This window comes from Bos indicus, chromosome 19 (assembly GCF_029378745.1).
Source record: "Bos indicus isolate NIAB-ARS_2022 breed Sahiwal x Tharparkar chromosome 19, NIAB-ARS_B.indTharparkar_mat_pri_1.0, whole genome shotgun sequence".
Taxonomy (NCBI): domain Eukaryota; kingdom Metazoa; phylum Chordata; class Mammalia; order Artiodactyla; family Bovidae; genus Bos; species Bos indicus.
Window position 1 is genome coordinate 31,831,191 of NC_091778.1, and position 14,483 is coordinate 31,845,673.

The window sequence follows — 14,483 nt, forward strand, 5'->3', positions numbered from 1 at the left end:
GGGGAACAGAAGGAACCCGCAAGTGTCTTTGACTCAGCTGAGCAGCTTTCCTCCTGCCGGTGCTCAGGGCCAGCTCCTCTGTGAGACCCAGGCTGGTATGGAGATGCTGTGTCCATGGAGGGGGCAGATACCAGGGTGCTGCCAGCTGTCCATCTCCACGTGAGTCCTAACAGCCACATTCCAGCCTGGGATTCTAGTGGTTAATAACAGCTCACGTTTACTAAGCACCTTAGAAGCACACTGTTGTTGCCTTTCAGTCACTAAGTCATGTCCGGCTCTTTGCGACCCCATGGACTGCGGCACGCCAGGCCTCCCTGTCCTTCACACTCTCCTGACGTTTGCTCAGACTCATGTCCATTGAGTCGGTGATGCCGTCTAACCGTCTCATCCTCTGCTGCCCTCTTCTCCTTTTGCCTTCAATCTTTCCCAGCAGAAATGCTTTCCCTTATGTTATTCTCATGTTTTCCTGGGCAAGAGGTACTGTTTGTGCTCATTTAACATGTAAAGAAACTGAGGTCACTCATTTTATAAGTAGCAAACCCAAGAATTGAGAAGCGAATTCTGGTCTGATGGCAAAGCCCATTTTCCCCTTCCATGTTATTCAGCTTAGTTTCATTGGGATTCAGTGAACATTGAAAAGATCACAAGCGATGAGCTCCGTCCAGTAGGGCCCACGCCTGCATTCACACGGGCTGGCGCAGTGCCGCGTGGTAAGCGTGTACTGGGTGAACATCAGCCCCAGAGTCCAGACTCTGTCTCCATGTGGGTGGCAGTTGGGTCCCCACCTGGAGGAGCCCCACAGTGGGTGCTGGAGCTGTGCGAGGACCGGCACCTACCAGCACAAAGTGAATCCTATTTATGACCTTCCTGTGTTTTTTGTTTTTGTTTTGTTTTTTGCTTTTAAAGATTTTTTTTTTTGATGTGGGCCATTTTTTTAAAGTCTTTATTGAATTTGTTACAATCTTGCTTCTGTTTTATGTTTTTTGGCCACTAGACATATGGGATCTTAGCTCCCCCAGCAGGGATTGCATCCGCACTCCCAGCATTGGAAGGTGAAGTCTTAGGCCTCGGACACCCAGGGAAGCCCTTCTGACCTTCCGTTTGCCCCCTCTCCCACGTGTTTCATAGCACAAAGAAGCCTGAGTCTGAAGCGATGTGATTGGCTCTCTCTCTCTTTATATTTTTTTTACTAAAAGTGTTTTGAGACAATGATTCACGTGCAATTATGTGAAATAGATTCTTTGCACCGCATCCCCTCAGCAGTCACATCTGGCTTTTCTGCAGCACGATGTCACACCCAGGAAGCTGACACGGATACAGTCCACTCTATTCTGACTGCTCCTGGTTTTCATGCACGTGTGTGTCTAGTTTTATCGCACGTGAAGATTCATGTAATCAGCACTACAGTCAAGATCTAGAAAACTCCGACTGGTGCGTAGGTCGCTTGTTATAGAAACAACAACTTCCTCCCTCCCCCAACCTAATTCCTGGCAACCACTAATCTGTTCTCCATTTGTATAATTCTGTCATCTCAAGGATGTTATATAAATGGAATTATACAGTATGCAACCTTTGGGGACTAGCTTGATCACTCAGCTCAACTCCCTTGAGATCCATCCAAGTTGATTTACTTTAGAACAAAAGCCCAGCACATAATCATTTATATGCATGCTGTCCTCTTCAAAGGAGTCATCTTTCAAAATGCTGCCGTGGCCCGAAATGTTTTTCTAACTTTTCTCAGAATCTGCAGCTCTTCTTTTAGTCATCTTTAGAGCTATGTCTAAATCAAAAGCCATCAAACATTTCCTGCAGAGGGCCATACAGCAAATATCTAGGCTTTGAGGGTCACACTGTGTCGCAACTATTCAACTCTGCCAAAGTCATACACCATAGGTAAGCAAATGGAAGTGGCTGCGTTCCAATAAAACTTTATTTACAAACACAGCTGGTGGGCCAGACTGTCCCTGCAGGCCTCAGTTTTCTTATCCCTGATCTAAATAATAAAGGTGTGATTTGATTTTTATATATTAACTTCACTTGAAATTCTGAATCCAATCTGGCAAGTAAGAAGGGGAAGACTATGTTGGGAAGGAAAACAGGGGAACTCCATTCACAACAGCAACCAAACCACAAAGTCACAAAATGCCTAAGAATAATTATAATGTGTCGAGCATATGTGTGGGAAATCAGCTTTTCTAGGCCACATAAGATATGAATAGACAAAACCTAGAGTAGTGCTGTGAAAAAGAAATAGAAAGCATGCCACGTATGTCATCTAAATTTTTCTAGTAGCCACATTAAAAATGCAAAAAATAATGTAAAATGAAATCAACAAAAATAAATTTAATAATATATTTCCTTAACCCATACAACCAAAATATTATCCTTTTAATATGTAATTGTTACAAAAATTATGAATGAGATATTTTACATTTTTGAAGTAAGTCTGAATCCCAGTGTATATTTTTTTGCACTTATAATACATCTCAATTCAGATACTAAATCTTCATCAGAAATACTTGGCTTGAATTTAGATTTTATAAAATTTAGAGTTACAGCAGTTGATTCATATACCCAAGTTATTTCAAATGTACTCAAAAGTTCTCCAAAAGTTCCAGCTTCTAAATTTAAATTTTAAAATAATTAAAATGAACAAAAAGAATGTGTTAAATTTGTAAAAAAAAAAAAAAAAAAAAAACTAGATCCTATGCAGAAAAAATCCACTATACCAGAAAAGAATAAATGCATTAAAATTTTTAAAATAAATATATACAATTAAAAGCAAATAAAAACCCTCTTCTTCAGTCATACTGGCCACATTTTGTTTGCTCAGTATTCAAACGTGGCGAGTGGTGTCCTTGTTGGAAGTACAGGTCACGGAGCTCGAAAATAACGGCTCGGAGTCTGACGCCCTTATGGGAAATGAATTCTGGAGAGCAGTTCTGAATACGCTCATTTGCTGAGCTGGGCCAATAATGGAGGTAGACCAGCTGATGCAGGCTCTGAAGTCAGGCGTTCCTGGGTTCAGTTTCAGGTTTGAGCTTGTGACCTCTGACAGGTTATCTTTGTTTTCTTATCTGTTATGTGACACACATAGATGTTCAGTGACTGGAAGCTGATTATCGTTATTGTATGTGTTTCTTAGAACATCCATAACAAAGTGCCATAAGCTGGGTGGCTTAAAAACACAGACGTTTATTCCCCCAGAGTTCTGGAGGTTAGGCATCTGAAATTAAGGCGTTGACAGGTCCTGCTCCCTCCAAAGGCTCAAGGAGAGCATCCTTCTTTGCCTCTTCCAGCTTCTGGGAGCCCCAGGCATTCCTTGGTTTGTGGCAGGACAGTTCCAGTCTCTGCCTCCATCTCTACGGTCCGTACATGGCCATCTTCCCTCTGTGTCTTTGCATCTCTTCTCTTCTCATAAGAATGTCAGTCATATTGGCCACCCTCCTGACCTCATCTTTACTGGATGAGGTCACATTCACAAATCTGAGAGGTTAGGTTTTCAACCTATCTTTTTAGGGGACACAATTCACCTTAATGCAATTATGATTATTAATTACCCAGCTCTCAGGTATATATGGGCTTCCCTGGTGGCTCAGTGGTAAAGAACCTACCGCCAATGCAGGATACGTGGGTTGGAAAGATCCCCTAGAGAAGGAAATGTCAACTCACTCCAGTATTCTTGCCTGGGAAATGCCATGGACAGAGGAGCCTGGCAGGCTACAATCCCCGGGACCACAAGAGTCAGACATGGCTTAGTGACTAAACAACAGCAAGGTGTGTATATGCTGTGGTTGACATGGGTTGTGCCCAATAGAATTGTCCATCGAAGGAAAACCTTTGAGGACCTGTGAGTTGCCCAGCTGAGTCCAGTCCAGTTGCCTTTTCCTTTGTAATCCCACAAAGCCTTCTGCAGCACAAGCCACAAAGAATAACTGATTCGAGAGCACTCCACACTGTGTTCATCGTACATCCCTCCCCTCAAAAGCCTCTGCAATTTACTCCCATTCCTCTTTTGTCTGGTCTGCTTTGCTTTTCTTCACTTTGCTTTTCAGTTTTGTTTTGCGAGCTAAGCTCATCTGGCTGTTCAAAGGCTTCTGCAAACGAGTGAAGCTTTCTCTCTTTCTCTCTCTCTCTCCAAGTTTTGTTACGGGAGGCACCGCGTCCAGCCCCTTCCAGATCCAGCCCAGTGCAGGATGCGGGCTGGTGACGCACAATGCCCTGTGCAGCCTCTGACGGATGCTCTTTTTAAGTGTTCAGTTGGATTTTAGCCCAAAGAAACAAAAGAAGTAGAATTGAATAGGACATGATTAAACAAATAATTTTTAAGCATCCTATCTGATGAGGAAGATGCATTTCCTTGATTCCCCAGAAGGCCTAATAAACAGGTGATGAATGAAATCTGTAATCAAATACTGCTTTTATCAGTAACTTCTGTAAGGAGTTTCAAGGTCTCATCCAAAGCTGAACTTCCAGGTAACAGATGATAATGTTATCATCTCCATCAGAAGACCTCATTCACGCCACCCAGCTTTGTAAGCCTCTGAAAAGGCCCCTCCTTTCCAGATGCCAATTTAGCACAGTTGTACTTTGGTACCCAGTCCAACGTAATTAGGTTAATTAGTCATTTCCATTTAGCTTATTAGAAGGCTAGAAATCCCTTTCCCTCATTTGGAAGATTAAACATTGCAATTGTGTTCAACCCAGAGCTTCAGGAAAGCGTGTTTCAGACCCAGCCACGCCAGCTGGGAGCCCTGATCACCCTGTAATGTCCTCAGTTTTGTGGTGACTCCAGAGGAGGGTAATGGGCCTGCAGGAGGGTTAATGGGGACACAAGCTGGGAAGAGGGGGGAAAGTGGCCGCCTGAAGGAGGACGGAAGTTTGGTCCTCGGCACAGACAGAGCTAAGCACCACATCTGCAGCTTTGCTCAGCCTGCCAAGGGCCCTCCCAACAGCCGCCCAGATGTCCAACTTTTTTAATGCAGCGCTTCCTAAGTGCCAGGCAGCCTGCAAAGCCTGAGGCTACAGAGATGGCTCAGAATGTTCTTGCCCAACAGGGAACTCTCAGTCTTGTGGGAGTCACAGACAAGCAGACCAGCAACTGCAATCTGATAACATAGGAGCCCCCAAAAAGCACAAAGAGGGTCTTTACAGTCTTCTGAGCACCCATAGGTACATTAGAGCATGAGCTAGGCAGACGATGATTACATGGCCTCATTTTCCAAATGAGAAAATCAAAGCCCACAAAGGTTTAAGAACAGGCTCTGAGTCAAAAGAGGCTCGTAAGAAGTGGCACTGGGACCAGAGCTCTCGTCTTCTGGTGCCTCGACCATCATCATACACTCCACTCCCTGCTCCCCCGTCCATCCCCCACACTACCCCCTCCCCCACTACCCCCCAAACCGCCCCTCCTCTACCACGCACCATGCTCCTCCTCCCCCTCCACTCCCCACGCCCCCTCTCCCCTGCCACCCCACTCCAGTCCAGGTCATGTCTCAGCACCACAGGTGCGCCCCCTGCTCTGAGTGATCAGAGTGAAGTTGGGAAGCCACAGAGCCCAGGTGATAGGGCACTTTAGACAGGACACATGTTCGTCCACTCAGGAGAAGAGCCTGGGCAAGCCCAGCTCGAGTGTATGTGTCCTTCTCCAGCCTGACCTTCCCCTTGTCGCCTGTCACCCCTCCACTGCAGTCACGTGGCCTCTGCCATACCCTCCCTGCTTCAGACATGGGCTCCGTGGATCCTTCCCCATGAAATGCTCTTCCCTTCTCTCCACCTCTCTCTTTGCCCAACAGAATTCTACATCCCTACTAAGCCCTCCCTCATCTCTGTTTAGCTTAGGATTGTAAGCACCTTGAAGGTACGTGTATAATCGCCTTTGTATTCCCAAGTACTTGGCATGTAGCAGACATCTCATAAATACCAAAGAATGGATGAAAGACTTCACATAATGAGAATGAGTGGGTTCCTTAAAGTTCACAGCACTGTGGTAGGTGCCCTGGACCCAGTGTAGCTTTTCATCTCATTGGAGAGATGGAACCCACAGGCAGAGTTGAGTGATGTGCAAAGGTTGCAGGTAGGCGACTGAGTCAGTGAGGTTCACCTGGGCACTCTGAAGAAACAGGATGGAGCCCCACCCAAAATGCAGCTCCCATGTCCAGACTGACGATGCCTCGTGCATACCCAGAAGGCATGAAAAGACTTTGTTGCTCATATAATGAGACTTTCTGGGCAGAGTAGGGGAGTTCCTAAGTAGCGTGAAAATGGCTTGGGAGAACCAAGAAAGGTGGTGTCTTGGGCTTTTTGTGGTTGTTGGGAGTGGGGCAAAGGCTTGCATGATACAACTTCCCTTTACACAAAGGAAGGAGCACCCAGACTACCTACCAGGTTGCCTGGTGGAACAGAGAGGAAGAGGGAGAGATAAGGCTTAAAAGTGACCAGCAGTCACACATCCGTAAAATGAGTCAGTCTTTATAAAATGTATCGACTCTGTGAGTAGTCCTGAGTGGTCCACAAAGGGGAGTGGAGGGCTGTGTGTTCCAGGTTAGAGAAGATGGGTGTGAGTGGCTGACTTGGGACTGGACTTGAGCAATTTGTTAGCAATTGGTAAAGGCTTCCCTAGTGGCTCAGACAGTACAGAATCTGCCTGCAAAGCAGGAGACCCAGGTTCAATCCCTGGGTCAGGAAGATCCCCTAGAGAAGGGAATGGCAACCCACTCCAGTATTCTTGCCTGTAACCCACCAGGCTCCTCTGTCCATGGGGTCTCAAAGAGTCAGACATGACTGAGTGACTAACACTTTTTAACAACTTGTAGAACCTTGATAAATAATTATGCCCAACACAAGAAAGGAAAGGAGTAGAATTTGTGGAGGAGAGGACTGCTCCCGTGATGCAAGAAGTGTGAACCAGACATCAATCTGGGAGAGCGCCTGGCACATTTCCAGGGTTAAGTCAAATGTGGGTGGACAGAGGGGGAAGGACGTGGGCTGGGTGGTTAACTGGATGGATTGGAGGGAAGCCCTAAAGGAAGAGATTTGATTCATGTATTTGGACTTAACCCTTATGAAAGCAAGAGACACGTGGAAATTTTAGAGTAGAGTTGGCATTAACACAAAGTTAATGATCCTAGATCCTAGAGACATCTTGAGGGATGGAATTGACAGGTGTTGCTGGCAGCATGAGAATGGGATTGAAAGGGAGGTGTCAGAGACTTCAGTACCAGAGCTGTGATCAGAAAACTCACAGCAGCCTCTTGTCCCTCTTCCCATGCGGTACCCCCTGGGAGGTGCTCTCAGTCCCACTGCTGATTACTTCCCAAATGCTTTGTTTGCTAAACCTTACATATCCCTGGGGCTTTTGATGGAGGTGAGTTGATCAAAATCCTTCCTCTCCCTTGTGCTGGGGGGAAGATTCGAGACTCCAGAAAAGGAGGAGAGATGAGACAGAATTGTGTCTATAAGACCATCCTGCTCCCCTACCCCCAGCGACGGTGCAAATGACAGCTTTCAGGAGAAACTGCATCCAGAGCCAGGTTCCCTGACCTTTTCCAGGCACTTTCATCAATGGAAGAATTCTGTAATCTGGATCGGGACATTGAGGGATCCACCAAAAGCTGGAAGAAGTTCGTGGAATCAGAATGTCCTGAGAAGGAAAAATTCCCCCAGGAGTGGAAGCACAAGACAGCCCTGCAGCGCCTCTGCATGATAAGAGTCCTGCGGCCGGACCGGATGACCTATGCCCTGCGGTAGGGATGGGTGGCCACAGGGAGGCCAGGGGTGGTGAGGAGGCCAGGGGTGGTGAGTAGGCCAGGGGCAGCAGGGAAGGCAGGGCGAGTGTGGCCAGGCCAGCAGGGCTGAGCCCAAAGCCACAAGTTTATCATGACAGAAGCCTTTGTGCCAACGTCCAGAATCCCACAAGGCCCATTGCTCTGTGTTCTTAAACACATGTATTGTCAACACATGTATTGTCAGCAACATGTATTGACAATATATTGCAGTATTGCCGTAAAATCTAAATGACCCGTTTGGGAAGAGGTGCTCATTGACATCTCAGTGGTAAAGAATCTTCCTGCTAGTGCAGGAGATGCGACTTCGATCCCTGGGTTGAGAAGATGCGCTGGTGGAAAGGAATGGTAACACACTCCAGTATTCTTGCCTGAAAAAAAATCCCATGGAGAGAGAAGCCTGGCGTGCTACAGGGCTGCAAAGAGTCGGACACAACTGAGCAACTAAACATACACACACAGGCGTGGAAGAGCTCAGGGATCTAACGTGTGCAGGGTTTAGCTGCTTTCTGAGGACGCTGCTCCTGGCAGTCTTCTGATGGGCGGTGGTGATGTAACAGGACCTCTAGGTTCCATAGAGGAGTCAGCGGTGGCCTGGATGGATGGGGATCCAGAAGGAGCCCTGATCTAGGTGAGCGGGTGCACAGCTAGCAACGTGGGTTGTGAGTGTCGACTTAGTGAGCAGTGTTGGTGTTGCTCCAGCTCCAAGCCGTGACCCTGAGTGCATCTTTCCACTTCCACAGACCTCTGTTGCTCATATGTTATCATTCTGTGACCGATGTACACCCATAGACCTTTTTTTTTGTCCCCTGGCAGAGATTTTATTGAGGAGAAGTTAGGAAGCAAGTATGTGGTGGGAAGAGCACTGGACTTTGCAGCCTCTTTTGAAGAATCAGGACCAGCCACTCCCATGTTCTTCATCCTGTCTCCAGGGGTGGACCCACTGAAGGATGTGGAAAGTCAAGGTATGCAAACCGCACCGTGGAGCCAAGGTTGCACCGGCCCCATGCACTGTTGCTCTGCCTCTGTCAGCTTCCGTTTTCCTGATTCAAGGCTCATTTTGCAATGCTTGATATTTGCTAAGCATACAGAGATCTGGGTCATTACTGAACCGACCCCAGGGGGTCACCACCAACTGGAGGACTGTTCTGGGGTATAAGGTAGCAGATTCATGAGGAGACTTTGTCTCACCACCCTCCCTGCCAGCCATTCCCCTGCTTGTAGTTGGAGCAGTGATTCTGAAATACAGGTACAATCCTTTCACAGCTCCTATTGCGTTCACGATAAAGTCCAAACTCCTTAACTTGACTTATAGGGAGCTTCACGCTCCAGTCTCTCCCTGTCTCTCCAGCCTAGTTTCCATTAATCGTTTCCTGTTTCTTCTGTAGCAAATGATCACAAACTTAGAGGCTTAAGGTAACACTATTATTTTACAGTTCTGGAGGTCAGGAATCATAAATGGGGCTTACTGTCTACCTCATTCCCTCATAAGGACACCTACAATCAGGCCCACTCAGACAACCCAGGGTCATCTCCCCATCTGGAGGTCCTTAATCACATCTGTAGAGTCTCTTTCGCCGTAAAGTCACATCTATTCACCAGTTCCGGGACTTAGGACATGGACATCTTTGGGAGCTCCTTATTCTGCCTGTATTTCCCTACTGCCCTCTTTCTCACTCAACACAGAAGCCATTCCATTCTCCTGAATAGTCTGTTTCTCCTCTGGCCTCCCTTCACCAGGCTACCTTTTACTCATCCTTTAAATACCCATTTCATTGTCACCACCTCCAGGAAGCCCTACTGGACTTCCAGGGTGCTTGGTATCCCACCCCCCATGTACTCTTAGAACACCCTTCTATCTGTATGTCACACTGTAATCGTCCAATGACTATGGTGTCTTTATGTGAGAATGAGAGCTCCCTGGGGATAAATGTCCTTTTCAGCATAGTATTCAAGTTCCTAGTTCTTCTCATATGATAGGTACTCAGTAAGTAAATGAAAGCGTGACAAATAAATGACTAATCAAAACAATTAAACTAACAAAATTGCAGCATGTTGCCGAGTTAAATCAAGACTTGATGGGTTTTTATAGAGTCCAGTCTTTATAGGTAAGAATACAGACCGAGTACTACACCTCCACAAGCAACCTGTTATTCCATATGTAATGAAAGGAATAGGCTTTCCTGGTGGCTCAGTGGTAAAGAATCCACCTACCAATGTAGGAGACATGGATTCAATCCCTGGGTCAGGAAGATTACCTGGAGAAGGAAATGGCAGCCCACTCCAGTATTCTTGCCTGGGCAATCCCATGGACAGAAGAACCTGGAGGGCTGCAGTCCATGGAGTCGCAAGAAGAGTGTGACATGACTTAGGAGACTAAACAACAGCAACAATGACAGGAACATGTACCATATACCTGGTGTTTGGCTCCGAAGAGTAGATACCTGTTTAAGGGAGAGAATCATCTTGTTCACTAACTTAATGTATGTTTTTGTAATCTCCCAGAAGTTCAAGTAACGTATTTTTTAAATACTGATAACAAAGAACTTGGAAAAGCAACAGTTCTCAGTCCAGCCCTCCCCACACCCAGTGTCCTTTCCCAGACCTTGGGCTTTTGCCTGTTTCTGAACTTATTCCTTCTGATAATTTCTTCTCTATTTCCTGTTAGTGATTTACATCACTCCTTCTGAATTTATCAAGTTTCACTATCTACTTATCCTGTGATATGAAAAATAAGAACTTAGCTCCCGTTACTGACAATCAATTGGCTTCATCCTAATTTTGCTAGCATAGGTCATCAGGAAAAAATCATGGGAAGTAAAATTTCTGAATCTTTGGGTAACTAAAAAGACTTCATTTTGGCCCACATACTCATTTGATGAGTTCTGCTAGGTCCAAAATGATTTTTGACTCAGAATGTGTCCACAATGCTCGATTGTCCTCTAGAACTCAGTTTTATTCCTATGAGACCATATGCTAGTAAGGTGTTATTCTTCCCTTGTTTCTTTTTTTCTAAGTATTTAATTTTTGGCCACATGGCATATGGGATCTTAGTTCCCTGACCAGGGATTGAACGCACGTCTCCTGCATTGGAAGCTTGGTGTCTTAGCCACTGGACCACAGGGAAGTCCCCTGCCCTTGTTTCTTTGTTGGTGACCTGTTTTTATTCCCTGGAAACTCTCAAGTCCTCTCTCTACCTTATGTTGTGACATTTATGAGCTGAGTGAGGTGCAGGCCTTTTTCACTCACCTGCTCAGCACTCAGCCTGCTGTTTTTTCATGTGGGAGAGCCATACTTCTCTTTCCTCTGGAAATCTTGCTCTGTCATTTTTTTGTAACTGTCACCACGATTCACCAAGTTGCTCGTGTTAGAAACCTGAGAATCGGTCACCCTGGACACCTCCTCCCACCCATCACGCTTGGTCCTACTGATTCTACCTCCTGAATGTGTTTCAGATGGGTTTAATTGTTTCATTGTGCCTCCCTCCTCTGAGTCACCAAACTATCTCCTGGACTATCCCAAGAGCCTATTAACATCCCTCTTCTCCTCCTCCACCTGCATTCTTTTGCCACTCACAGCCAAACTCATCTTCCTAATTCTCAGATCGGATTATAATGCACTTCTACTAAAACCTCTCTAGTGGCTCCCCACTGTTCTAAAGGTAAGATCCAATACCACTCACATGGTCTCTGTGACCTGCAAGCCCCAGTCTTTCTGTCCAGCCTTGGATCTTTTGTCGTTGTTTAATTGCTCTGCTGCTGCTGCTGCTAAGTCGCTTCAGTCATGTCCAACTCTGTGTGACCCATAGATGGCAGCCTACCAGGCTTCCCGTCCCTGGGATTCTCCAGGCAAGAACACTGGAGTGGGTTGCCATTTCCTTCTCCAATGCATGAAAGTGAAAAGTGAAAGTGAAGTCGCTCAGTTGTGTCCGACTCTAGCGACCCCATGGACTGCAGCCTACCAGGCTCCTCTGTCCATGGGATTTTCTAGGCAAAAGTACTGGAGTGGGGTGCCATTGCCTTCTCCGTTTAATTGCTCAGTCATGTCCAACTCTTCTTTTGACCCATAGACTGTAGCCCACCAGGCATCTCTGTCCATGGGATTTCCCAGGCAAGAATACTGAAGTGGATTGCCATTTCCTTCTCCAGGGCATCTTCCCAACCCATGAATTGAGCCCACATCTCCTGCATTGGCAGGTGGATTCTTTACCACTGAGCCACCAGGGAAGCCCTCAGCCTCAGATCTTAACTTTCCCCAAACGCACACTAATACTCCAGCCACATGGCTCTCTTAGGGCCATCACCTCATGAGCTCTCCCGGCCCAGGGCATTTTCACGATCCATCCCTTTTATCTGAAATACTTCTCCCCGGTTCTTTGGTCCAGTGCCTGCCCGTCCTTCGTGGATCATCTTCTCCTGAACTTCTCCCTGCAAGACTGTCTGGGTCTCCCTTACACATGTATTTGCTTCAGAGTGTTTAATGCAGCCCTTTTGAATGTGTGTTATGTATTTGTTTGGCTGTGCTGGGCCTTTGCTGCGGCGTGTGGGCCCTGCATTGCTGTGTGCGGGCGTTCTCAAGTGGCAGCGAGCAGGGGCTACTCCCTAGTAGTGGACTGTGGGCTTCTCGCGGCAGTGGCTTCTCTTCTTGCAGAGCACAGGCTCTAGGGTGCACAGGCTTAGTTGCCCTGCATGGAGGCTGTTAGTTCCTGGACCAGGGATCGAACCCAAGTCACCTGCATTGGCAGGTGGATTCTTAACCACTGGACCACCAAGGAAATCCCGATACAATTCTAATTAAACCTTTCTTCTATCATTTTAACTTACATTTGCCTACCTACTTTTCACTAAGACCCTGGAGATCAAGGAACACAACATCTTGCTTAGGATTTTATCTGTGTCTTAAAGTCTAAGTAGCACAGAGCGGGGCTCAGTAAATATCAGTCGAATGAATTAGCAAACAAATGAATGCACATAAAAGAACTGTTGTTATTGCTAAGTTGTTCCTGACTTTCAGTTTTTTTTTGATAGAGTTCTGTATTCTTCTGTCCTGTGGGGGTTTTATTCCTTTCATATTAACAAATCGAGCCTCCTCATTTTTAGTCAATGTTTTCCTTTCTGGAAGCTTTCATATACCCTGTTTATGAGCAATTTCCTTCTGTTCTTTGCCAAGTGACCTCCAACTATTTCATCATGTAGATTGAAGCTTTCTGTCATTCCAGGCAAGCTGACCCGTCCCTGAACCATATTGGTTATTTGTCTCTGAATATATCATCTCAACCCTGCCCTTGGTTTAATCTTAACGCACATTTCCTTAGCAGAGGCAATATTGCCGCTCATCAGCTAGCAATTACCTACGCACCTGTGCCACTTTCTGGATGGCTTGACTTGTTTTCTCATGCACCCATTTAGAACATACACTCTGGGTTCGTCATGCACTCCCCATCTTGGGTCTAATCATTTTGTCTGATGGACTCCTATTCTCAGGTTTAGAATCCACATGACTGACTCAAACACTTTCCCCTGTGTCTGCCAGGCCCCTGCTTATAAAGGAAGCTCACCATCTGCAGTTGGGCAGAATCTGTGCATCATACCATCCACTGCTTTACTCTACGTAGCCTCTTAGAAAGCCTGGGATCCTTCCCTGCCTTTGAGTGTGTGATCCATGCTCTTAACTCCTCCATGTCTCTAACCCTTTGTTTCATCGTGGCAGTTATTATTTATTTATTTGGCTGTGGTGGGTCTTCATGGCTTTTCTTTAGTTGTGACAAGCAGGGGCTACTCTCTAGCGGGGCTTCTCATTGCGGGGCTTCTCTTGTTGCAGAATGTCGGCTCTAGGGGGTGTGGGCTTCAGTAGTTGCGGCTCGAAGGCTCTCGAGCACAGCGCTCGTAGTTGTGACACATGGGCTTAGCTGTCCCTGCAGCATGTGAGATCTTTCCAGATCAGGGATTGAACCCGTGTCTCCTGTATTGGCAGGTAGATTCTTTCTTTACCACTGAGCCACCAGGGAAGCCCCATGGCAGTTCTTAACATTGGGCTAGGTTTTAACACCCTGAAAGTCAGATGAGAGATTTTATTTCCCCCATTCTCACTCCAGCCCTTCTCCCAAAATGCATGAACCCACAGGCAAACAAAATTCTCTGTATGATCTTGGGAGTTCTCTAAGCTTCCAAAGCTCATCTGTTGACACTCGATTAAGAATGTGTGCTTTTCTGAGAATCTGAAAAATAAAAGATATATGTATAACTGAATCGCTTTGCTGTACACCTGAAACTGACACAACATTGTAAACCAACTATGCTCCAATAGAAAATAAAAATGTTTAATTAAATAAATTAAAAACAAAGAATCTGTGCTTTTCTGACATTTGTGTCTCCTCCAGGATTTTCCATCCTTAATAGAGGAGGAGGAGGAAGAGGAAATTCCATCCACTTTCCTTGGCCTCTGTTTTAACATGAACCTGCCACCACTCACTCACACCGCATTCCTTCTTGCCTTCACAGATCAGTCCTTTAACACTCGTTTACTTTTACCCTCCTGTCTCTGTTTTCTCATCATGTCTCTTCATTCTATCTATTTTGGCCACACCGTGCACAGTGCAAGATCTTGGTTCCCTGACTGGGGGTGGAACCCAAGCCCCCTGCAGTGGGAGCACGGAGTCTTAACCACTGGACTGCCAGGGAAGTCCCTCCTCTCTCTTCT

At 46.2% G+C, this 14,483-nt stretch overlaps 1 protein-coding gene across 8 annotated transcripts in view; it reads left to right on the top strand.

The window, feature by feature from the left end:
* The window catches only part of DNAH9 (dynein axonemal heavy chain 9), a 285,075-nt gene that overhangs the window by 240,234 nt on the left and 30,358 nt on the right, over positions 1-14,483 (top strand). For 7 of the 8 annotated variants that reach the window (XM_070773102.1, XM_070773104.1, XM_070773101.1 and 4 more), the window contains 2 exons: positions 7,552-7,745; positions 8,601-8,749. In XM_070773102.1, coding sequence (XP_070629203.1) covers positions 7,552-7,745; positions 8,601-8,749 — 343 coding nt within the window. Of the gene's footprint in view, positions 1-1,284; positions 1,449-7,551; positions 7,746-8,600; positions 8,750-14,483 lie in introns of those variants that run through there. The other variant, XM_070773107.1, reaches the window with a different exon arrangement.